At 38.3% G+C, this 26793-nt stretch overlaps 1 protein-coding gene across 4 annotated transcripts in view; it reads right to left on the bottom strand.

Moving 5' to 3' along the window:
• Positions 1–1034: 1034 nt before the first annotated feature.
• TBL1XR1 (TBL1X/Y related 1) overlaps positions 1035–26793 on the bottom strand; it is a 163159-nt gene continuing 137400 nt past the window's right edge. For all 4 annotated transcript variants that reach the window (XM_080657599.1, XM_080657602.1, XM_080657600.1 and 1 more), the window contains 12 exons: positions 26437–26659; positions 25642–25774; positions 24893–25034; positions 20534–20597; positions 20351–20448; positions 19073–19133; positions 11290–11411; positions 11073–11147; positions 7710–7837; positions 6975–7140; positions 2896–2997; positions 1035–1802 (listed from right to left, as the gene is read on the bottom strand). In XM_080657599.1, the coding sequence (XP_080513725.1) occupies positions 1776–1802; positions 2896–2997; positions 6975–7140; positions 7710–7837; positions 11073–11147; positions 11290–11411; positions 19073–19133; positions 20351–20448; positions 20534–20597; positions 24893–25034; positions 25642–25774; positions 26437–26659 (1341 nt within the window). In that variant the 3' untranslated portion in view covers positions 1035–1775. The remainder of the gene's footprint in view (positions 1803–2895; positions 2998–6974; positions 7141–7709; positions 7838–11072; positions 11148–11289; positions 11412–19072; positions 19134–20350; positions 20449–20533; positions 20598–24892; positions 25035–25641; positions 25775–26436; positions 26660–26793) is intronic.

Here is a 26793-nt window from a genome sequence, read left to right as displayed (position 1 = left end):
AACAAATGCTGAAAATCAAAGCTGCATTACTTGGGCTAAATCACTTTGTACTTAAAACAGAAGTTAAAATTTTAGTAGTAAAGGCCTCAAATAATTAGTAATGGGAATAGTGTTATAAATTTGCTAAGCGATTCCTTAATTAAAATCTTTGAGAGATAAATTTGACAACTGTTCTGTTCAAAACTGACAGTTCTGGCTTCTCACCTTAACCACGACAAACCTGTTAATCACACATACGAACACAGCCCCATGCTATCATTGGTCAATTCTCTAAATTTTTGCTTTTAGTTGCATGAGCACAAGAGGAGGTTTGATCTGATACCTACATCCTTAAGAAAATACTTGATATTATAAACATAGTAAAAGACATGATAAAGTAGTGATTACTGGAAAAAAAAAATAGCAGCTTAAATCTATCTATATTTGGAAAAAAAAAATGTAGTCACAAGTACCACAAATGCAGAATCAGAGCAGCAGGGAAGTTAGTGCAATTATACATTTAAAAAAGAAAATAGGAATCACTGCTATTTAAAAACACCTTGAAGCAAGTCTTGTTTTAAAGATTGTTTTTAAACTAAGATAGCTAACATTTTGCCACGTAATGGCAGTGTTATATGCCGTTATCTTGCTTTGTATAAAGAAAAGTAACACGAGAGATTTTTAATACTGGAGTTTGGTTATATTACATATTTAAGCTTCTACACAGAATGATGGACACTTTTGAGAAGCTAATCCTTATCCAGAAACATTTTAATCTCTTAAAAAACAAAGCAAAACAAACAAATAAACAAACAACAAAAACCCCAAACCTACTTTGCTCCTTTTACAATAGTGCACATTTTAACCATAATTTAGTTATGGCTACAAAACTTCAGAAGATTTTTTTTGCATCTTCTCTATGGTTTTGTTTTTTTTTAAATTTGTGCCCTCCTAGTCTTTAATTGGCAGAAATATGTCCCAAAATAGAAACTACTTCATTTAAGCCACATCACAAAATAAAACAAAACGAAATAAAACAAACAAACAAAAAAGAACAGAGCATAATACCCTTTTACTGATGTGTCTTACAGATTGACGTGACCAAAGTCATATATTTTCATTAATTTCCAATTTCCCCTTCCACAACATGCACCAATTGAATATATGCTCTGGGAGCCATAAAAGGTACCAAACATTTATCTTTTCAAAAGAATGCATTAAAATATTTTTTTAATAATTTTTGTAAATTGTGAAAAAAATATAAACAAGAAACTGATTCACTCCCTTACTTCATGCATCCATAAACTAAACCAAAAACAAAAGTTTAAAAGCAAGAACAAACTACTGCTGCAAGTTTTTATAAGTCCATTTTCTCTGTACATACAAACTGCTCAACTATTGAAGGAAAGAAAAGAATATAATCCATGGTGTCTGCTGATTCAAAGGGGAGAAACAAGGCTGTCATTAGTATCCAAAAACTGGTACATGTATGGTCTGCTTTTATAATGCATATTTCTTTCTTCTGCTTTTCATATCCAAAACTTCTAAATGCTATTTTAGGGGCACAGCAGATTAGATTCCAGCACTTGGTGAACAGAATTCACAAGCTGTGACAAAATTCTGTCGTCTTCAGGGTGCAATTTTGTGTATATACACTGTATGTATATATTTCTTTTAGATTTGGCTGTAGTGGACTGGCCATGGTTCAAGTGGGACGATAGCAGTACATGGGTCAGGGACAGTCATTTTGGCTATGTACACATTCATAGTCGGTCCATGGCTTCCAACTAGTAGCGCTATTTCCGAAGGTCTAATACACAAACCTGTAAGAAATTAAAATAATCAACCAGTGTGTTAAGAATTTCATTATACAATTGTAACTTAACTTTTCTATAGTACAGTTTGGAATCTATTTCTTGGTTCCAAGTTCACAAAGCTGGTAAAGTAATAATAATCATGGCAATGGGCACTTAACAGAAATCAGATACATCGTCTAATCCAGCGGGAGGAAACAACGACGGGCTAACACTACAGAGGCAGAACCATGGCTAACATTTTGAAGATTTACTCTCTGCTAACTAAGAAGTAAAAAAATGCTCAAAATAACCCTAGCCAGTTTGGCTCAGTGGATAGAGCGTCTGCCTACGGACTGAAGGGTCCCAGGTTCGATTTCAGTCAAGGGCACATGCCCGAGTTGCAGGCTCAATCCCCAGTAGGGGGCCTGCAGGAGGCAGCCAATTAATTATTCTCTCTCATCATTGATGTTTCTATCTCTCTATCCCTCTCCCTACCTCTCTGAAATCAATAAAAATAAAAGGAGTTTAAAAAATGCTCAAAATAAACCATTTTCTATCTTTTGGGTCTTAACAAAACATACTACGGATTATAGCTTCAGTAAACTACAAACTACAGCTTCAGTAAACAGCTAATGACTGTACCCTATCCATCTTCCCTTTGCTTTCAGAGCTTCAGAAGCCATAACTCATATTTCTGTAAAGAGTTGGCCAACCTCACCCTGAAAAGTCTCTCAGTATCACATATACCTCAAATGCAGGACTCAACTGCCTCTATTCCCCCTTCCCTGGCCACCAACACTCTTCTGCAGGGAAGAGAAAGTAGAAATAGGCAATGAAAATTCAAATCTCTCATAGTGGTATCCTGCTATTCCTAATTTCACTAAGGAAGCTTGATTTTAAAAATAACTGTCAATTTCTTGATTATGAACACTCTCTTTTGGCAAAGGTAGCGCAAAATTAGCTTACATTTTTTTTAATGAAACGAACATGAAAAGTATACAGCTTTCAGTAAAAAGGATCAATACCATATCATAAAATTTATTTTGAAGAGAACACTAAGCCACATGTATTCACTATGTTTACACACACACACCCTCTGGAAATACTGTATTATACTTACTGAACCATCTGATGCACTGGCTCCAACCTTGTCTCCTGCTGCATTCCAGCAAACTTCAAAAATTCCACCTGTTCCCCTGTAGCTGTGAACTAGAGCACCTGTCTAAAAATATGAAAAACAAAATTTTATAAATATTAACATATTGAGGTAAAAATATTATAAGGCTTTATTTCTAGCAATCAAAGGTAAGATTTAGATTTAACTCCAAAATAAATACAAGCTCTAAAATACTAGAAGAGTGATTTGAGGATCCTTTCATAAAAAGAGAACACTAATCTGCTCTCAAAAGATCATTCACAGTTTCTCCAGAACTGATAACCATTCTTAGCTAAGGCACCTTTGGCCTCTGACACAATTAACAATGGTTAGAAGTGAACATCCAATGTATGACTTAAACTTTTGATAATGTTACTAAAAGCTGCATGAGTTTGGCCAACTTGTAAAGACAATTGTAGTGTGAGTCTGTTAGGTATTCCATATTAAGTAAAATTCCATATTAGAATAGACCCCTAAGCTATAAGAGTTATGAAAGAAGCTAAAAAAATATATGTACATAATTCTCAAATTCTTAAAAAAGTATAACTAGGAACACTAATAATTTCATTATAAATTTAGCTGAATCATAAGTATAATTAAATTATTTTATTCCTTCAGCAAGAGGAACAATAATCATTCAGCTGCCACTGAGTAATTAAAACACAAAAATGTCTTAAGAAACCAGTCATTAAATAGGGCAAAGGTCAGAGGTTCTGCTCAGAGAAAATGGACAATGAAAAAATATGCTTCCGGTGTTCTGCCCCGACAAACAGGATGGCATCTCTCAGCTTTAAAGCGGCCTAATAGGCCAAACGAGAGGGAGCAGGCCTTCCTAAAAAGAACGTTAGCAGACATGTACCTTGTAAATACCTCCCAGATAGCTAACCCAAGTATATCACTAGAAAGTCTGTTTTTCCTTGCTTTCCTCTTCACAGTGTGTCTGGAAATACTTCAGAAAACACAGATGCACTGCCAAGGCTGATCACATTGGGAAGGCTCTACTGCTTCCTAATTTTTCTTTTCCTACCTAAAATTTCTAACAATTTAAGAGATTAATTAACAAGTATGAATACAGGTCTTGAATATCTACAAGTAATTAGAACAGAAAGAAGTGGCACCAACAAAATCTAAAATCTGCTGATATATAAAAAGTAAAATCTATAGGACAGTCAACTTTGTAAGAAAACAAAAACTTTCTTTTAAAAGTACTGACCAATTTCTAAGTTTGAATTAAGCTATAATTGAACCAAAATAGCATGGTCAAAAGCCAGAGCTATGACATTAACAAAGGTCAATGGATCATCAGCATCTACTCAAATCTATATGTATATTCAGACCAGATTTCAACAATTTACCTGTGACATGCTTATGTAACATATCACCCAAGAAATGAAAGAAAAGAACTACATGCATATATGGTAAAAGGATAATGACTGTCTCCTACACTAAAAACTCTTTAGATGCATTTTACTATTTTCAAACTTAAAAAACGTAAAATGACATTTTTGGTACATAACAGTGATACAACAAAACAGCACAGATAGCTTCTCAAATGCCCTTAAAAACCAATCAGTATCTGCCATTAGAACTCTCAAGTCCTATACCCAAATTTCATGAAAATTGATTTTCTCACACTGGAGTAAATAAGTGATTGAAAAGGTATACAAGAGACAAATTATCCATAGACTGTATCTAAAAAGCCTTTGCTGCCCTAACCGGTTTGGCTCAGTGGATAGAGCGTCGGCCTGTGGACTGAAAGGTCCCAGGTTCGATTCCCGTCAAGGGCATGTACCTTGGTTGCGGGCACATCCCCAGTAGGGAGTGTGCAGGAAGCAGCTGATCGATGTTTCTCTCTCATTGATGTCTCTAACTCTCTATCCCTCTCCCTCTCCCTTCCTCTCTATAAAAAAAAAAAAAAAAAAAAAAAAAAAAAAAAAAAAAAATCAATAAAAATCAATAAAAATATTAAAAAAAAAAATAAAAAAAATAAAATAAAATAAAAAGCCTTTGCTATTCGGTCACAACAGAAAGAGTAATGTGAAAGGAAAGCCAAGGGGAAATGAATTAGTAGACAGATAGCATAGCAATGTGCCAAAATCCATAATGTTCCAACACGAGCAACAACCAGTAAATAAAAGGAATATAGTTTTTTTAAAGATGATATTTGTGGTTAACAATAAAATCCATAAAACACCTCAGAATAAATTTAGAAAAAGGAAAGTCTTTATAAAGAAATTATAAAATCTTACTGAAGGGAAAAAAATACGTAATTAGAGGGACTTACAAAGTTATAGTTATTAAAGCTATGCTAATGATACAGGAATATACAAGAGCATCTATGAATAAATCACACAAGAACTTCGTATATGAAAAAAGTGGTATTATGAAACATTAAAGGGACAATAAATTGTACTGACATAACTGGTTATCCATCTTCTAAGATAAAATTAGAACTCTAGCTCACACCATATATAAAAAACCAATTCCAAAGGAGTTAAAAATATAAATGTAACAATAGTATAAGTATAAAATGAAAGAATCATATTGCTTTTACACACACACATCTCGAGACAACAAAAACTAATAAAAACAGTTGCCTGTAGGGGGATCAAGACAGAAATGGGAGCAAAAGTTCTCAGTGTATACCTTTTACAATGTTTTGGTTTTTGGGGGAAAGACCACCTGAATGAGTAACTTAATCAAAAATAATACTTGAGCCACGGATGGGTGGCTGTTAGTTGGAGCATCGTCCAATACACCAAAAGATTGGTTTGATTCACTGTCGGGGCATGTGTGGGAAGCAACAAATCAATGTTTCTCTCTCACATCAATGTTTCTCTCTTTCTCTCACTTCTAAAATCAATAAAAAATATAGCCTCGGGCCCTAACCGGTTTGGCTCAGTGGATAGAGTGTCGGCCTGCAGACTGAAGGGTCCCAGGTTCGATTCCGGTCAAGGGCACGTACCTTGGTTGTGGGCACATACCCAGTAGGGAATGTGCAGGAGGCAGCTGATCAATGTTTCTCTCTCATCGATGTTTCTAACTCTCTATCCTTTCCCCTTCCTCTCTGTAAAAAAATCAATAATATATATATATATACACACACACACACACACACACACACACACACACACACACATATATATTATATATATATAGCCTCAGGTAAGGAAAAACAAAAATAAAACACTTGAAAATGATGATTTAAGCAAAATAGTCTGACCAAAAGCAATGGAGAGAAATAGACCATAATAACTTACTGTGGCTGTACTACAACCAGTGAAGAGCTGGATCATGGGAGTCAAGTGACTGCTATTAAAGAAACTATATGGCCCTGGCTAGGTAGCTCAGTTGGTTAGTGGTCATTCCAATACGTCAAGGTTGAGGGTTTGATCCCCCATCAGGGCACATACAAGCAGCAATCAATGAATGCATAAATAAGTGGAACAACAAATGGATGTCTCTCTCTCTCTCAAATCAATTAAAAAAAAAGTAACAGAAAAAAAGAAACAGTACATGTAGAATAAAAACTAAAATACTGAAAAGATTAAAAAAAGAAAGAAAAAAAAGCAACAAACAGGTTATTTTCTCCACTTTTAGGAAAGACACTCTATAGCACTGTCCCTAAATGGTAGTAGAGGTTTAAGTTTGTTACATTGTGTTCAGTCATAAAATCGTGTCCTTTAGTACATTTTCACTGCTCATATAGGTTTTTCAAAGACAATCTTTTTAGAAAAAAAAATTATATTATTTAATAAATGCACCTTAAACTCTCACATTTTAGGTCTGCAAAAGTATTGGAAAAAATAAAATGAAGAATCTAAAGTTGTTTCTAAAATCTAGTCCATATCATGAAAATATAACTTCAGTTGGTTTCCATCTTTAATTAGCTGTAATTTTTTTTTAAGTATTCATTTAAAAACAAGAACTGAATTCAGGGCACAAAAAGAATGACAACCAAAAAGGAAATTATATGTACAGGCTAATGCTTCTTACTGAATATGAGAGTACTTGACTATTCTTATACAGACATATAAACATACCTGTGTGTTCCAGATGTGCACACATTTGTCAAAAGAACCACTTGCCAGATACCTGCCATCAGGACTGAAAGCTACACTGTACACAGGCTCTTGGTGTTTTGTCAAGGTATGGATGCAAATTCCTCGGTCTACATCCCATAATCTAACAGTAGAGTCAAAGGATGCACTGACAGGGAGGAAAAAATGTTATTTTATAAGTAATGAAATACTCTCAGCCCACCCCCAATATACAATATTCATCCATTCCTAACAGCCAGCACAAATTCCTCATGAGAAGCAGACTGGTCTGTTAGAAAGAAAGTGCTCGGGAAACCAAACTATAATAAGAAAAGGCAGCTTCCAGGTCCCTGAATTGAAGCACATAAATGAACTAATTCACTGTATTCCTTTGCTCTTTAAATAATTCCTTTATGTTAATCCAGGGTTTTGAACACTGTATTTACTATATTTTTAACTTTATAGATTCTTTTAAATGCTGAAGAAATTTTATTGCACTGTGCCTCAATTACTTGGATAACAATCACCAGCAAATATTTGATATCTCCAGACAAAAAATTCCATTATGACTTGAAATAATAAAACTCCGTTTAAAAGTTCCCATTTAAATATATATACATATATTCTTTGCAGGATACATTCCCACTTCATGGAATCTTCCCCTAATTTTCTGTCATATTTATTAGAAGTTGCATTTGTAGAAGACTCATAAAAGGAAGAGTAAGACATAAATATTACCTTGCTAACATAAGGTTGGCATTTGGATTATTTGTCCCTGGTCCTGTTGGACTCCACTTGATAGTATAAATTTCTTTGTTATGTGCTTGCAAATCATGGACACAATTGTCTTGTTTCATACTCCATATCTAAGCAAAAAAGAAATATGAAATTACGTTTCCATACAAAAGGTACATTTAAAACACTACCTTGACAATTCAAAATATAAGTGCTCTAACCAAAACAATGTTTATAGAAATCAGGGACTATTTGGAAATAAACTAAAATGTAGAATATACTTCACATTTTCTCTTTTAAAAATGACAATTCTTTCCAAATATTCTCTATTGTGAGGCTTCAGGACTGGATTAACTGTAGTTCTAAGATTACTTCTGATAGCTGCAGATGGTATCTACACTAATAAAAGAGAAACATGCAAATTGACCAGACCTCTGCTACGCCCACAAGCCACGCCCACAAGCCAATCAGGAGCGACTATGCAAATTAACCCAACCAAGATGGCTGCAGCCATGGAGTGAGCAGGAGGCTTGGGTTTCCCCAACAATGGAGGAAGCCAAGCCTCCCACAGCCCTGGCCTGCGGTCGAGGCTACAAAGTTTCAATTATAGAAGATAAATAAATCCCAACAAAAATGGCGCAGCCACGGAGCTGGAGAGAGCAGGAGGCTTGAGTTGCCCCCGGCAATGGAGGAAGCCAAGCCTCCCACAGCCCTGGCCTGCCCTGTCCTGCGCTCAAGGCTACAAAGTTTCAATTATAGAAATAAATAAATCCCAGATAACAGGGCCTCTGCTTGGGTCGCCGGGGGGCGGGGCCAGCCTGCAAACCACCACAGGCCCCTCACCCAGGCCGCCCCACACCTCAAGGGACCCCCCACCCTGATCTGGGACACCCTTCAGGGGAAACCAGCCGGCCCCCACCTGTGCACCAGGCCTCTATCCTATCTAATAAAAGAGTAATATGCAAATTGCCTGTCACTCCAACACACAAGATGGCTGCCCCCATGTGGTCAAAGATCCTGCCCCCATGTGGACACAAGATGGCCACCACAAGATGGCCAGCAGGGGAGGGCAGTTGGGAGGGACCAGGCCTGCAAGGGAGGGCAGTTGGGGGCAATCAAGCCTGCAGGGGAGGGCAGTTAGGGGTGACCAGGCCAGCAGAGGAGGGAAGTTGGGGGCGACCGGGCCTGAAGGGCAGTTGGGGGGGAACCCAGGCATGCAGGGGAGGGCAGTTAGGGGCCAACAGGCTGGCAGGGGAGCAGTTAGGCATCAATCAGGCTGGCAGGGGAGTGGTCAGGGGGTGATCAGGCTGGCAGACAGAAGCAGTTAGGGACAATCAGGAAGGCAGGCAGGCAAGCAGTTGGGATCCAGCAGTCCTGGATTGTGAGAGGATGTCCGACTGCCCATACTAAACGGGCAGTCGGACATCTCTCGAGGGGTCCCAGATTGGACAGGGTGCAGGCTGGGCTGAGGGACACACCCCGCCCCGTGCACAAATTTCGTGCACCGGGCCTCTAGTCCTATATAATAAAAGGGTAATACGCAAACAGACAGAATGGCAGAACAACCGAACAACTAATTAAAGCGTAATATGCTAATGATCTGCTCAACTGCTCACTATGACATGCATGACCAACAGGGGGCAGATAGTCAACTGGTCGACCAGTCGCTATAACGTGCACTGACCACCGGGGGCAGATGCTCTGACTGGTAGGTTAGCTTGCTGCTAGGGTCTGGCAATTGGGACTGAGTGAGAAGAGCTGGATATGCCCTGGAGCCCTCCCCAGTTCCCTGGCCCGATCATGCACCGGTGGGGTCCCTCAGCCTGGCCTGCACCCTCTAGCAATCCAGGACCCCTTGGGGATGTCGGAGAGCTGGTTTCAGCCCGATCCCGCAGGCCACTCCCCTTGGGAGGGCGCCAGACGCAGGGCTCATGGCTGGCGAGTGCTGGTGTGGCAGCGCAAGCCTCTCCAGATTGGGACTGATTGGGCGCAAGCCCGTGGCAGGCACAGTGGGGCCAGGATGAGCAGGAGTAGCAGGTAGGAGCTGCAGGCAGTGTTGGACTGCGGGTTTCGGCCCCATCCCTGCAGGCTACCCAGAGGGACCCCCACCCATGCATGTATTTGTGCACCGGGCCTCTAGTAACTCAATAAACTCCTTAGGTGATGTTTCTAGAATGTTTTAAGGTATTAAGATTTTATGCTGTCCGTTAAATAAAAGATTAACATTATAAATTGCACTTAGAATTTAAAATCAGAAAACATTTTGCAACAGAGAAAATAGATAAGTGATTTGCAAATAAAATATGATTCATGTATGACACTGGAGCATAGGCAACAAAAGCAAAGAGACCGAGACTACATAAAATTAAAAAGCTTCCACACAGCAAAGGAAACAATCAGTAAAGTAAAATAAAAAGGCAACCTACAAAATGGAGGAAAAAACTTATCCACTATAGGGTTAATTTCCACAAACATATAAGGAACCCCTCCAACTCAGCAGCAAAAAAACTTATACTGATAGAAAAGCATTTTTACTAGCAATGTTTGCAAGGAAGCCCAGGCTTGAGAAAAACAAAACAAAACAAACAAACAAACAAAAAAAAATCAAACTAAAAACAGCAGGTATTTAAGGAAAAAAACCTCCCAGGTTACCAAGGTTACATTTAGTCTATTCCTGGGAGAAGGAGGAGCAGTTTTCCCTAATGAGCATGATAGCTATAAAGGTCACCATGTCTGCATGTGACCTTTTCAGTAGTTAGTATATTGCAGAAAAGGCTTCATTAATTTTGGAGATTAATATTAGGTTGTTCTTTATATCAAAATGCTTTTTTCCTCTTACTGTGGTATGTGATATGCATAGGTGTTAGTTCTGCTTTTAGTTACACAACAAGTAAAATGTAAATTCATGCTGAGATGTGAATACTGGCATGTCAACTAGGCTCACTCACCTATCAAGTGATTCTCTGCAATCTACCAGTTTCCAGGCAAAGGTGACATACATTACCACCATAGCAAAATTAATAGTTTCCAGATCTCAATCAAATTCATGAATGCTACAGAGATCTTCGTTTCTTATTAGTCATCTTTACATATGCAAATACATTTAGTGCACCAATATATGACTTTCTAATAGTAAAGACAATTATGACAGCACATTTCTAAGTACCATAATTCCCATCAAGCAGCCATCCTTTTAAATGGAATTTATTTGCTCTATTCAAACATTTGAAATACTTCATAAAAAAAAATATAAAGAACAAGGTTTAAACACTCAATGAACTATGAGACATTCTACAGTGTTCAAATGGCCTGCACAGTGACACTGTATGACATCTCCACCCCATTTCTCCCTGCTATCCAAATTACCTTCAAAGTCATGTCATCAGAACAAGAGGCCAGGAGATTGCCAGTTGGGTCCCATTTGATAGCATTTACTTCATTCTAAAAATAACAGTAAATATTTATATTTTCATTTTATAGACCAGGTTGCTCTTTGATCATTAAACATACATACTTCAAACCCATTCTGAAACATTACTTATTCACGATAATCACTTCCAAGAGGGGAAAACCCGTTTCTCACCGTGTGTCCCTGGAATGTTTTAATAGGTCTGTCTTGTCCTAATTTGCAGACGTGAATGCACATATCTGTACTACAAGAGGCAAAGGTGTTGTTGCTCTGCCAGTCAACATCCAATGCTGGTGCTGAAAAGAAAAAGACCAGGTTAGCAGCATTTGTTCCACACGTACTGTTACCTCGGAGCCTTCACTTTAAACCATGGTTGGGCATTAAGCATGCTAATGGAAATGTAAAATTCTACTTTATACTTTTAAAAATGGAATTCTTAAAAAGTATATCTAAATATAAAAAATATTAACACATGTCAGGTTAGTTGCCTCCATGTCAGACACAGGCTAATAAGGAAGTACACTGGCCTGGTAATCAGGAGGTCAGTGTTCCTGAGGGCATTCTCTGAATTACTAGCACTGGGTTTTGGTTTCTCATTTGTAAATGATGCTACACTTCTTATTTCTAAAAGTCTGTGAGTGTTCAATGAACAAGAATCCTTGGTTCTGCCAATCCCTAACTAGTAGTGGGCTCTTAGCAAGCCACTTAACCTGTCATGGTATTTTCTTCATCTAAACAAATGGGAATAAAACCTTTAAGCTTAGTACACAAGGATATTGTGAAAGCAAGTGAGAGGTATTTATGGAAAGTACTTTGTAAATTACAAGCTAGACAAATGTTACACTAAGTAGCATTCTCAGCATCTACTCAACTGATAAATGTAATATTGCATATGATTCACAAATATATTTTCTTCTAAGAGATTCCCATCAATTACCTCTTAAAATCATCTCTTAAAATCTATGTCACTGAATTTCAAACCTCAGAAGCCCAAAAGCTGCCTGCATTTATTACTTATGTTAGCTCTACTATGATTAAAGATTCTTCCTTTCATTGTCCCCTGCTGAAAGGTGCAAAAATTCTATAATTAGCAATGCAGATTAAGGTAATGATAGCAAGTAATCGGGTTAAGCAATAGGAGCATACCAAAAACAATGGATTTAGAGCAGGGATAGACATACTATAACCCATTAGCCAAGAACAGTTTCTATATTTCAATTGGCTGGGAGAGAAAAAAATCAAAAGACTATACACCTGATCAAAAGAAGATCTAGAAATGTGAGAATTATATGCAATTCAAATTCATATATAAAGCTTTATGAAAATCCAGCCACGCTCATTTGGTTGCATATGGCTGCTTTTACACTGCAAGGGTAAACTTAACTGCAACAGAGATTCTACAGCTTATAAAACCCAAGTTATTTTCCGAGCCTTTACAGAACAAGTTTACCATTTAGAGGAAACAAAAGGTCAAATTTAAGCTGTGTATCCTCATTATTAGAGATATAGAAGATTTAATAAAGGAGGTTGGAACTGGTGTCTATGGGATGGAAAAAACAAAGCCACTCTGTGTATATCTAATTATAATAGTAATTGGCAATATTGAGACTAAATATATTATAAATGGGTGTTTTGAGCACTTAGATTGATAAGCCAAAAAGTATGTCATCATGTGTGAGGGCTTGCAACTATGGAAAGGAGAAGAAGAAGAACCAGAAGAAGAAGGAATTAAAGCATTTACGACTCAAAGAAATATTTACTCAGAATTTTGAGAACTATATATAGCAATACATTTTTAAAAAGACAAAAGGACAACAGTGAAACCTAATTTCACTGGCTAGAGACTAATCAGGTAAAATACTAAAATCTAGAGTGCAGCTCAAGGAAGCTAATAGTAGGAACATGGCCAGACACTACTGAAGAACTAGCTTCGGGTATATTTCCACAATGAAAAACCAGGGATCAGGAACCTACCTGGACTGAGTCAGTAAAGGAAAGTAATACAAGGTGGAAAAATAACTTACTATGAAACTTACTATGCAGGAGGTATAAAATATTAAATCCTCTCCCCAAGCAAACTTATGAAAACTACAGTGGTATATAAAAAATATTAACATAAATTCACCTACAAAAATTTCAAATTACAAGAATTCCCACCAGATTAAAAAAAATTAACAAGACACAATTTTGGACTGGGCAAGCGGCGTGAATGGCAGTATGGCAGTGACTGCTACTGTCATAAGGCAACTGCTCGGGATGGCCTGGTCTCCTCCCTCCCTTGCAGAACCTCCTCACCAGTCCCCAGCTTCTGAGTGCCTGGATGCTAAGGGCTCCTCCCAGGGGCAAACTTCTTCAGAGAAACAAACTTCTTCAGAGAATCACCCTGCTCTGTTGATTCTACTTACCCAAAATGTGGCTAGTACCCAATAGCTGGTGGTATGTAGTTGCAGGGAAAAGGGTAGGTTAAAAAAAACCCTAGCACCCTTGGCTCAAATGAGAGAAATTCTGAGGTGTAAACACACCTCCCAGAGCAGTGTCTGATGAGGCTGAACACGGGCTGTTTCACCAGAAACCCTCACTTCCTGGGCCCTTCAGCTCTTTCCCGTCCTGCTTCCCACACTCCTCCACTTGTTTCTCCTGGAAGGTTTCCTTAATAAATCACTTCACTCAAATGCTTGGCTCCAGGTCTGCTTCTGAGAGAATGCAACTTAAATCAGCCAGTAAATAAAACTACAGGCCAACTTTGATTGGCACCATGTGTGAACTCTGCTGCCGTCTGTGTGCATCACGATTCTCAGAGTAATACAGATGACTATTGGCGTGTCACCTGCTCTTAGGCCCACTCCTTTCCACTCTGCTCTCCTGTGCTCCGCACCTTGGGGCTGACTTCTCCAATCACATAGTACAGCATCCTGTGCCTACAGAGTTCCCACAGTGGAAGACACCGTCATGAGCCCAAGGTTAGCAGAAACAGAGATGACAGCAATTTTGTTCCCATTTCTTTCAGGCTGGGACTCTGGCAGCTGCTGGGATTACTCCATGTTGCCTGTTCCTGCCAGGCAGCCTCTCTTCTAAGGCTCCGATTCACACCGGGCATTTGGCTCCTGCTGCCTTCTCTAAGTCTTAGGTTTCTGGCAGTTGTTAAACTCCGAGTTACCTCATATTCCTCTGTTTTTCACTCTCCCAACACCTCTGCAACTATTTCCTTGTATTAAATTCCCTTTCTTGGAATACCTGGTTTAGTCTGCTCTCATGCCTGGAATCTGAGTAACTACTTATACTACACTTTCATTTTTGTCATTAAATATGTGACTTAAGATATTTCAAAAACCATTTTAACAAAATGATTCTTGGGTAAATAATTTGTTCAAGTAAGAAAGAAAAAAAGCGAAAAAAATTAATTCTAATAAATTGCTATGAAGAAGGCCAAGTATCTGTCCAATGCACAAGGGTATTAACTTGGCACAGAGCTGTCGACAAAATCTTAGTAGATGAAAATAAGTAGTAGTATTCAGACAGAATACTGTTAGGTTCAAAACAAAAACAAAGTGTACGTGCAGGTACAGATACTGGAGGAGGCGGGGAATGCTGCAACATGAGCTGGGTGATTAATGCGTCTGTGATACGACTGGCTCTTAAGGTGCAATAGTTATGGATTGGTGAAATCCAAGAACATATACCTCCTTACTTCATATTTATTGCTAAAATAAAATGAGTCCAGGTAACACACGTTCTTTAGGATAGAAATAGACCTCTAACATAAAATGTACTTTTATGTACGTGAGAGATGAGAGGTGTGTTCGCTATTACTGGCCTCATTTAACACACAATAAAAGTCTAAGAAAAGTTACTTTGCCCAGGGTAACACACTTTTAAAATCCTGAAGCTGAGATTCAAATTTCTGTGTCCTCCAATTCTGATTTGTTTTTGTTAACCTGTGCATCCTTCTTTAAGTTAAAAAGGTAATGAACAAACCTATGAGGGTAGGGAAGAAAGGCATTCATTACTCATTTGCTTTTTTTTAAAACAGCTTTATTCATATATAATTCACATACCATAAAATTTATCCATTTAAAGTATATAATTCAATGATTTTTGATATATTAATTTTTAAATATTGTGGTCATATGTAACATAAAATGTCATTTTATTAAGTGTAAAATTCAGTGGTGTTAATTACATTCATGCTGTTGTACAACTATCACCATTTCCAAAACTTTTTCAACACCCCAAACATAAACTAACCATTAAGCTACACCTCCCCATTTCTCCCATACCCAGTCCCTGCTAATCTATAATCTTTACTTTTTATCTACATACTAGTAGCCCTGCACACGAATCCGTGAAGCCAGTAGCTCGCTGCCACCCTCCATTAGCTCTCCACCTGCTGACCCGCCCTCCTGTAACTCCCCCCCCCCCCGTCCCCCCTGACATAGCTTGCTGCCCTGCCCCCTCCTGTAGCTCTCCGCCGCCTGCTTTTAGCTCACTGCCCAACACTCCTGCTGATCCATGACCCGATTGTTACGTGGTCGGTCATTACACTTCACGGCCTAATGACCATTTGCATATTACATATTTTTTATATAGGATATTTGCTTATAATAGTTATTTCATATAAGGAGAATCATACTGTTTGTCCATTTGTTATCTGGCTTACTTCACTTAGCATAATGTGTACAAAGTTAGTTCATGGTGTAGCATGTGTCAGAACTTCATTCTTTTTTATGGCTAAATAATAAATTGTATATATAGACCACATTCTGTTGAATATGACCTGGGAGTAGAACTGCTAGGTCATATGGTAATTCTATGTTTAGCTTTTAGAGTAACTGCCATACTGGTTTCCACAATGAATGTACCATTTTACATAACTACTAGAAAAGTATATGGGTCCTGGAGAAACCAAGATTGCAGCATAGGTAAACACCTAAACTGCTGCCTCGCAAAACAATTTCAAAACTACAACTAAAAGACAAAACGGACATCATCCAGAACCATATGAAGGCTGACTGAGTGGAAATTCTACAACTAGAAGGAAAGAGAAAAGCAGACTGAGACTCAGAGGAGCTGCAGGAGGCAGAGGTACTGAGACTCACGCTCGGAGAGGACTGGCAATGGAGTGCGCAGCTGGTTTTCTCAACCGGGAGGGAGACAAAAGCTCCCAACTGCGCTGAACTCCAGTTCCGGGCGAGACTCTGGGGACCCAGACTCATACGGGGTGAAACTGGACTGTCAGGAAAGAGAAAAGCACACTGAGACTCAGAGGAGCTGTAGGAGGCAGAGGTACCGAGGAGGGTGCGCGGAGAGGGTGCGCGGAGAGGGCGGGCAACTGAATGCAAGGCTGGCTTTCTCAAAGGGAGGGAGACAAAAGCTCCCGACTGCACTGAACTCCAGTTCCGGGCGAGACTCTGGGGACCCAGACTCATTCGGGAAGAAACTGGACTGTCTGGCAGTGGGTGGAACTCGAGGGCGGCTTTCTCTCAGAGGTGCTTGCAGCGATTACCATAGGACACTGAGACACAGGGGCCTATTAGGGCAGGGCTGAGATGAAACAAATGCTGTCTGCTCCACCCTGAGACTCCGCCCCATCCAAGCTGAGCACAGAGGCTTTTGCAAGCCTTGTCTCATGAGGGTGTCTCCAGCACGGAAGTTCTCCCAGCGTAGACACAGCTGATCCTCACAGCCAATTGGCCTGGAGGTCAATTCCTCCCAGTGATACCAACAATAATCAAGGCTTAACTACAACAAGACTGTGCACACAGCCCACAAAGGGATGCACCAAGAGTGTCCACCTCAGGTAACTGAGCCACTGGGCCCTATAGGACACCTAGCACACAAAGCCACTCTATCAACTCAGGGAAGCAGCCAAAATGCGGACACAAAGAAACAGATCACAAATGAAAGAAATGGAGGAAAGCAAACGATTGGATATAGAGTTCAAAACCACGTTTATAAGGTTTTTCAAGAATTTCCTAGAAAAGGCCGATAAATTTAGCGATACCCTCGAGATATGAAAAAGGACCAACTAGAAATTAAGCGTACACTGACTGAAATAAAAAATATTATACAGAGATTTAACAGCAGACTAGAGGATCGCAAGAATCAAGTCAAAGATTTGAAATACAAAGAAGCAAGAAAGACTCAACTGGAAAAGCAAAAAAAAGAATCCAAAAATATGAAGATAGTGTAAGGAGCCTCTGGGACAACTTCAAGCGTACCAACATCAGAATTATGGGGGTGCCAGAAGAAGAGAGAGAGCAAGATACTGAAAACCTATTTGAAGAAATAATGACCGAAAACTTCCCCCACCTGGTGAAAGAAATAGACTTACAAGTCCAGGAAGCGCACAGAACCCCAAACAAAAGGAATCCAAAGAGGACCACACCAAGACACATCATAATTAAAATGCCAAGAGCAAAAGACAAAGAGAGAATATTAAAAGCAGCAAGAGAAAAACAGTTGGTTACCTACAAGGGAGCACCCATATGATTGTCAGCTGATTTCTCAACAGAAACTATGCAGGCCAGATGGGAGTGGCAAGAAATATTCAAAGTGATGAAGAGCCTCCTACTGAAAGCTCTTCTGAACCAGACCAAAACCCTGAAAGCAGTTAAATCAGGTAATATTAAAATTCCTTTCCTAATAGTTATTGGGCATTTTGTTCCAGTTTAATATCAGCTACTATCATCAGGAAACTCCCTGAAAGCAGGTACAAAAGTTCTAGGCTGCAAAAGAGCACATATAATAAACTCTTGTCTCCACTCATCTGGTTACAGGCAGTCCTTGAGTTACGTCGGACTCAACGTATGTCATTTCGTGGTTACGTCGCCATCTCCCATTTGTTTATATAAAAAAAAGTTCTGTCATTTCAACGTATGTACATATGTGCTTTATGTTTTTTATTATTTATTTACCACAAGGTCAGGAATTGTTATCTTTCTTTTAAATTTTTTTTACTGTTTCACTTCATTACTGCTGTGTAAGTGCTCCATGTGAGTGATTTAGGTGCTTATGTAGGTGGGTTCCGACTTACGGCAAAAATTGCGTTACGTTGCGCCGTAGGAACGGATCTCCAACATAACCCGAGAACCTACTGTATACACCTTTGCTGCGTGGCTATACATCATGGAGTATGGAGCACAATATTTTGTGGGTCAGACCTATGGATTTAAGTATCGATTTATTTCTTTAAAAAAATCCACCTATAGCACCGAAGTTCCAACAACATTGGAGAAGCCTAATTTTTATTTTATGTACACAGGTAGACTGATTTAGATACATCAATAAATAACAACATCTAAAGTTGTAGAAGTTTATACGCTATTTTCAGATATATTACTTAGTCTTAGCCTTATAACAGATAGGCATTATTACCCTCATTTACAGATAAAGAAAATGAGGCTCAGAATGGTTAAGTGAAATGCTCAGTTTTTTGTTTTTTTTAAATGGTTTTATTGATTTTCAGAAAGAGAGGAAGAGGGATAGAGAGAAAGAAACATTGATGAGAGAGGAGCATCATCGGTTGGCTGCCTCCTGCATGGCCCCCACTGGGGACTGAGCCCGCAACCGAGGTATGACCGGAATTGAACCTGGGACCCTTCAGTCCGCAGGCTGACTGCAGCTCTATCCACTGAGTCAAACTGGCTAGGGCTTAAAGCTTGTTAAATGGGGTGAAACTGATATCCAAACCTAGACCTCCTAATTCAAAAATCTATGTCCTTACCATTAAAGAATAACAATCAGGCTTCAAATACTCTGTTATGATACATTTCACAAAAACTTTTGATGACCCTGACAATTAACAATCTGAAACTCATGGAATATCAACCCTTCAAAGAACTAGTAACCAGATTGATACTTGATAGTTCAAGATTTTAAATGAATTTAAGCAGTTAAAAGTATAATTAGAAAAACAGAAAAAAAAAATCCAGTTCTAATGTAAATTGTAAAGATTTACCTGAATGAAAAGGAAACTGTTGCTTGGCTTCACCAGTGTGTGCATCCCAAATAATTGTTGTCTGAGATTAAATAGAAAAGAAAAATATATTGTTAAGAAGTTGAAAGGAATTTATTATAGAGGCTTACGTTAGATTCCTAACTATATTAAAGCAATATGAAATGTCAGAGTGGAATTAATTATTCGCATTTACTTTTTGCAACAGTACAACCAAGTTATACTCCACATTCAGGGTTGGTGGGAAGGGGATATGGCCATTAAGTAATTTAATTTTTCCCTGATGGTTTTTCGTCAGTCAACTCAGTTGAAATAACAATTATTGGTTTGTCTTCAATGTACCAGACATTATATTAGACTGCTTAAAATATTCCACTGCAATAGAGTATTTAATGTAAGATTTTCATAGCTCTTCAGCTATAAGGAGAAAAATTCTTGGTTTACAAAGTAGTCAGCTAATTCTCAGTATTAAGATTTTTTACAGCTCACATTTACATATAAAGGCAGCTTGAATTTTGACAATACAGTATTTAAAACAATGTCTTTTAATATTAATTACATCAAAGTATGACATGTAATGGCTATATTTACCACTCCTTTTCATACTCTCCCACCACTGATTTTATACCTTTGGGGATGTAGAGTTGCACAGTGCAGCGACTATTAACAGGGCTTTCCCCTCCTATTCCTGGCCTCCCTCACTTTTCTTGCCTCTTTTCTCTCTATTTCCCTTTTGTCAATGCACCCAGTTACCTACAAGCATGATTTCTCCTAGGTTCATGGGAAAGGGGACGATCTAAGAAAATAAAGGAAAAAGAAGGCCATATTTTCAACTTGTGAGTATTAATCAGTTTAAGTAGGTGAAAAAAGCTGGAAAGGTCCTGCATTTCTTACATTTTCAATTAAGCACCAGGAGTTCACCTAATAGACTGACTGGCTCTAAGATTTCCCATGGAATCACTCCAGAGCCACACTCACTGATGAGATAAACTAGAACTTTTAGAAGGGAAGCAAAGATCATGGGAAGTGTGACATTCATTATAGCTCAAGTTCCAGCAAAAACAAGTAGTGTAGTCACACAGATAAAGAATAAAAGGCATTTTATTTTGTAGGTTCAGAAGTGAGCTGACAGAAAATCTAAGTAAGTATTTCTATTACTATCATAAATTCATTCCTGAATTTCCCAAATATAAATATTTTAATGCTTCTGTAAGTAGCAGAGAAAATATTACTTTATTACATTAACCTTATATATATATGTTTAGTTTAATGTTCTTTTACCTTGTCTACTCCAGCACTTAGGATGAAATTTCCTTTCTTATTCCATTTTAATGCAAATATAGGGCCTTTATGCTGCCCTAAGGTGCTAGCAAGGTTACCTGGTATTAAAAAAAAAAAAAATTACATTACTTTGTCTTTATAATTTAAACCAACAACAAGTGAAAAGAAAAATGCTTCACTTACCATCTTTAGTCCATATTCTGGCAAACCCATCGTATGAACCAGTTGCTAGAAGTGTACCTTCACTCTGTTGGAGAAACACACTTCTTTCAACTATGTAATCCAGAAAGGGCATTTAATTGTTATTAGAACATTTCATGTTTAAATCCTAGGTATGGCAGATCCTTGACATTCTCTGCTACAAAATCTGCCCAATTGGGAGAGCCTCCTAGGCTAGGAAACACCCTTCATTGCTGGGAAGCTGGAGCTTTGGCAGCACCTAGCCAGCGTGCGAGCCTATGTCCAAATCTCACAAAGCAGGAACTACTCCGGAGCAAGACCACATCACTCCCCTGCATGCTGATGTCTACTGCATCCTTACAGGCGCACATGACTAAAGAGGGAAGGCTGGTAGACTGGAAAGGACATCAAAATCATCATCTTTTAATGATTCAATGTAAGTAAAAAGCAAAATCTTCCAAAATATCTCATTATAATTAAAAGGTTTTATATGACCCTCTTTAGATCTTACTGTCTAAATAAAGTATGTTGCATGATACTAACAATATTGCTGTTTCAGATGATCAGATTCTTAAATGTCATTGACTGTTTCTTTCCTTTGTTAATTCTTTCCCAATATGAATCCTTACCAATAAAAATGCAACACAAGAAAGAGTCACAGCAGAGTATAAGTGACTTGACAGTAAAAGAAGTTGAGTAGTTTCCTGGAACCACTTCATTAGGAGAACATTCCAGTTTCTCTAATCTCATATGCCTTGACAAATGGCACAAGGGAAGGACAGTCTAACATTCTATGGAAATGCAAGTTACAGAGTACACGGAACAGACTGTTGCTAGGATGAGCAAGCCTTATTGGAGACAAAAAATGAAATCCTGTCTTACACAGTACTTTCTTGATGCTTTTTGGTAAGGGAACAAAAACAGCATCTTCCTTTTCAGACCTCTCAGGCCACTTAGCTGTATAGGTAAGTGACAAATTCTACAGTCTGGGGGCTGTAGAATCAGACTTGCCAGGATTTTAAAAATCCCTGTGGTTCTGCCCCAGGAAGAGCAGCTATGTTGAAGCCAATAGCAAAAGCTTATTTCCAGGCTCTGCACAATGGGAAGTTTCTTTTTTGATATATTTTTATTGATTTTAGAGGGGAAGGGAGAGGGAGAGAGAGAAGGATAGAAGCGTCAATGATGAGAGAGAACCATTGATTGGCTGCCTCCTCATGCTTTCTACTGGGGATCGGGCCAACAATCCAGACATGTGCCCTGACTGGGAATCGAATGGTAAGCTCCTTGTTCATACGTCAATGCTCAACCACTGAGTCACACCAGCTGGGTGGGAAGTTTCTCTTAAACTAATGGTCCCAAATGTTTTAGTTCATGGACCACTGAAGTTGGAAAAAATACTTGAACCATCAAATATGTCTGGCTCTTGCTTTAGTCATGAGAAAGAACCATTAATCAAGGATAATGTTTTTGCCTTTTAGTGGAAGATTCAAGTACATAGTGAATAATATATTTTTGAAAAGTCCATGTTTTAAAACTAATTTGCATTTCAGAATCATCAAGCTCAACAAATCAACGTTGGTTTACCATCTTTTTCAGTGTAAACTGTAAAATCCATTAAATTAACATGGTCTCTGAGCCAAATAGCTTAAGGATGCTATAAGGTTTTTGACCTAAGCTATAATAAGGTCCCATATTAAGAAGATATTAGTCATGACCCTACAACAACCAAATAATACTGCAATGTGATAAAACCTCTTTTCATTTTTACAACTGTCAACTTTGTAAGGGAAAAGTAAATACATTACTGGGAATTTTAGAAAGGAATGCTAAAACAGAACAAAACAAAACATCAGAAATAAGAAAAAAACCCTAGCTATGAGTTCTGGAAGAATGTTATGGGAACAGAACTTTAGCTAGAGTAATCATTTTTAAGAATAGACCTCGTTCCTTGGGATGACATTTGTAAGGTCCCTGGAAAGCCCCACACAAAGCTGTTAAGCAGGAGCCAGAGGAGGAAGGATGTTCACTTGCTGAGGAAAGACTAGCCAACCCCTAAAATTCTTGGAAACACTGAAATAAGTCTAAAAGGCTTTTTTTTGGGGGGGGGGGGGGGGCAGAGGGGAGTCGGAGAAAGGTAAAAACTGGATGTAATCCTTTGGTTCTGTTCACTGAGCTAAATTTATCTTTGTAAATCTTTTTGAGGATGGGGGGTTGGGGGGGGAAGGGGGCTTCATTAATTATTTATGGACAATGGGCAGAGTATGACTTTTTGGCATTTTGTAAACAGTGATGAATTCTCTTTCATGTACACTGTTTCTTTTTCAATACTTTCAGGAATCTTTTTATATAATCAAATTTCAACTTAAACCAAAATAGTGTCTAAACCTGGCTAAGTTCAGCCAGTGGGACGGTTGGTTATCTATATTGTTAATTCTGTGCCATATTTTGAATTGCAACATTATGCTAAGTATAATTTTGCAACTCATATTACCTAACTGCTTGTTATCGTTGGGGCCGAATAGTTGTAAAAATCACTTTTCCGAAAATCTGTTTTTGCTTTTGCATGTATTATGAAATGTTAAATTAATTTCACCAGCATCTTTACTATAATTACCAAAAAATCATGTATATAAGTAATGGAATTGAAAAATAAAGTATATAAGTGTAAATAACTTAGGGGATGCCCTGTGTCCTGGGCTCTTGTAGAGTCCAATGTCGTGGGATATGCAGTTACATGGGGGGAGGGGGGATCGTAAGGATCTGAAACAATTTATGAAATTATCTTGAGCTTCTCTCTAATTGTCATTGAGGTGCTTTTCAGAGATTGGTGAAGGGCTTGTTCTGTCCATAGAAACACTAATCCCTAAGCAGCTCTGTCCCAGATCTTGCCGTGTCCTCCAAACCCGAAGGTATTCTTTCAGGGTTGGCTGTAGAGAGAGGCGTGTTGATTTGACTGAGAAGGCAAGGTGTGAGGGAGCAACACCAGCAAAGATTCTAAATGCTCACAGATCAGGGAGGCGACTTCCCAAAACAATCACTATAGAACCTCCATTTTGGAGAGATTCCTTTCTCTGTGGAACAGTTCGCCTCGCTGTGTAAGCATACGGGTGCACTTTAAATGAAAGCCCTTGATTACCTATATAGTGATAGCTGGTAGCATTTCTTTTGCAAGAATGCATTTCCAACAAAAAGGTAAATTATTTTTTCAGCCTGGATGTAATTTCAGGATTGAACATTAATTCAAGGTCTATCTTAAAAGTAGAAAGGTGGTTTGCAGCATGCTGTCTGAATTCTGAGGAAGTTCCATCCCTCGTTAGTTGCTCTTTTTTTTTTTTTTTTCTGGTGTAGAATTTCCTTTCCTGTCTCTCCCCTCACCCCCCCCCCACCCCCCGCCCCGGTGGAGTTCTGTTAGCAGTCTTTTGCCTATATCATCATTCCAGGTAAAAACAGGATCACGATATCTAGTGTTCCTTCCTTTCTTTGCATGAATCTGCTTAAACAAGTTTTGCCTTGTTAATTTTCATTTCCTTTTTTTATGTTTTGTTCAGAATTTGAACATTCAAATTGCACTTGTTATATCTGACATGAATGAAATAAAATCTTAATTGCAGATAAAAAAAATTGGATGCAAAGTTAAAAGGCAACATGGAACAAAGGAAAATATAAAGGAACCTTATAAATGCGAATTTCCCACATATTAATCATAGGAATGGGAAAAAAAACAAAAACAATGTTAACCATGTATTAGAAACTACAAGGGTGAAGCTTTATCAACAATGAAAGTCAGAATAGTTAAGTTATCCCTGAAAGATATTAAATCATATATTGAATCAAAGAATTATTAAGAGTACTACAGCTAAAATAAAGCTTGGAAGTAATCTAGACTAATGGTCCCTAAAAGGCAGTTAGTTGGCAATGAAGTTTTCATCAGATCACAGCAAAATGAGAAAAACAAGAACACATTTTTATTATATAGCTTTCTCTTAACTCCAGCACAGGACTTACTAGTTAAGGACTTAGTATGTGCTTGCTAGTGATTTTCATCTATTTCCTCATTTATGTAGCTACCATTACCACACTTTTCTTACACATGTGAGGAAAAGGAAGCAAGCGGTCGACCACCAACCTTACGAAGATTCCTGTTAGGTAAACAGAAGAGTTGGAAGCTGAACCTTGGTCTGACTGCTCAAGGGCCAGCCTTTGTTTTTAACATATTTGGGAATGAGGATTCCTAGTTTGTTGTTCTCATTAGTTAGTGAAATTTAAAAATATCTGAAAAGGGGACAAGCCCTGCCATCAGTCTAAGGCTCAAAGAAGTGAATTAGTAATTACATCCACCATGGACAGTACAGTGATACTCACATTCCAATCGAGAGAGGTCACGTCCTTGTTGCTGGGGACATCTTGCCCTCCTTCTCGTATACAATGTCGAAGTACTAACTGTGTGGAGCCACTGGTGCTATTTTCACTAAGATTCCAGATTCTTGCTGTGGAGTCTCCAGACCTAGAAAGTATGCAACATATTTTATTTTTTTTTTAATTTAATTTAATTTTTTTTAATACACTCTATTGATTTTTTACAGAGAGGAAGGAAGAGGGATAGAGAGTTAGAAACATCGATCAGCTGCCTCCTGCACACCCCCCTCTAGGGATGTGCCCGCAACCAAGGTACATGTCCCTGACCGGAATCGAACCCGGGACCCCCCTGTCCGCAGGCCGACGCTCTTTCCACTGAACCAAACCAGCCAGGGCAAAAGTATGCAACATATTTTAAATCCTCTTAATATTCTCAAGTATCCCAGAATTAAAAAACAACAAAAAAACATAATTATAGCCTAAATTACTAAGGCAAATAAAACCAGAATATCAGGAATTTCCATTTCCAGTATTTTTTTCTCTGTCTCCATTTTGAGGGCCCCAAACAACTCCATTGAGTTTAATGAAAACTTCCAAGGTTACTTTATGAAGAAATAAAGATTTATAGAGGCAAAATGAACACTAATAAGCAACAGCAAAAACCTAAAAAAACGTAAGTAATGTATTTATAAAATGTAATAGGTTCAGTAAGATATTTTTAAAAATCCATTTTAGTTTCACTTCGAGAAACATACCCCGATGCCAAGAGATCACTAACGGGGTTCCAGGCACAGATGAACACTTCAGATTCATGGCCCCGTAACACAACTGCCTTGTTAGGAGGGATTTCAACATCCCCATCCACCTCCATCATATCAGTATGATTATCTGCAGCACAGGAAACAAGAGGAAAATTCCAGTCAGGTAATATTGCAACATGCTGGGGAAATCCCTCCTTTATAAAATAGAGTGTAACTTGACTACATAGTACTTATCACAGGGAGAATGAATTCTTATCTTTAGTCAAGTATGGCCAAGATATATATGTCTGAGTGTGTGTTTAGAGGTGGGGGTTAGAGGATGAGGGTAGAGAAGGACTGCAAAAGGTTAGACCCACAAACATGACTAAAGGGATAAAAAGGTTTGAACATGTAATCCATGCCAATACTATTCTGAGTTCCTGCCAGTAGGGGTTGCTGATATCATTCCTATAACATGAGAGTTGCCTTTACAGCACCATGTCAGAGCTTCACTGTATTTGTTAATGACTAGTATTACATATTTTATTTAGAAATCAAATGCAGACACAAAACTCATTTAACCATAGAAAAATAACATTTAAATATTTTTTGAAACAAAATAAAATCCATGGATGTAAATCTCGCTTTCTGAGCTTTAAGAATGAAAATCTGAACTGTGTGGTAAGAGTTAGGGGAACAAGTTGGCATAAATAATAAGTATGGTGTTATTTCAGCTTAGAAGAGGTGACATCCCTATGAAGCAAACATTTCTTTTGAAAAGGAATTTAAAAAAATTGTATCTCAGCTCACTTGCTATAGTATGTGCCCCATTCTCCTCCCCATTTGCTGTGTTTTCTCCATTTTTTGCAGATCCTTGTTGGTTCGTGGCAGCTGCGGCAGCTGCTGCAGCTGCTGCTTGTTGCTGTGCAAGCTTGTCTCTGTAAGCTTGTTGTCTTGTTTGTACTACATCAGGCATTACGGCATCTATCAGTGACAGAGACTCTATTGGTCGACCATCGAACAAGGTACCATCCTGGATTTGGAAAAGAAGAAAAATCAAAGGTGCCATATTTAGAGTAATTTGTATTCATACAAGTCCACAGCAGAAATAAAAAGCTTCATTCCAAGACAAAATATTTTTAGATAATTTTCTGACTGTGCGTAAGA

This window comes from Plecotus auritus (assembly GCF_963455305.1).
Source record: "Plecotus auritus genome assembly, chromosome: 2".
Classification (NCBI taxonomy): domain Eukaryota; kingdom Metazoa; phylum Chordata; class Mammalia; order Chiroptera; family Vespertilionidae; genus Plecotus; species Plecotus auritus.
This window is presented reverse-complemented; position numbering and strand designations above follow the sequence as displayed.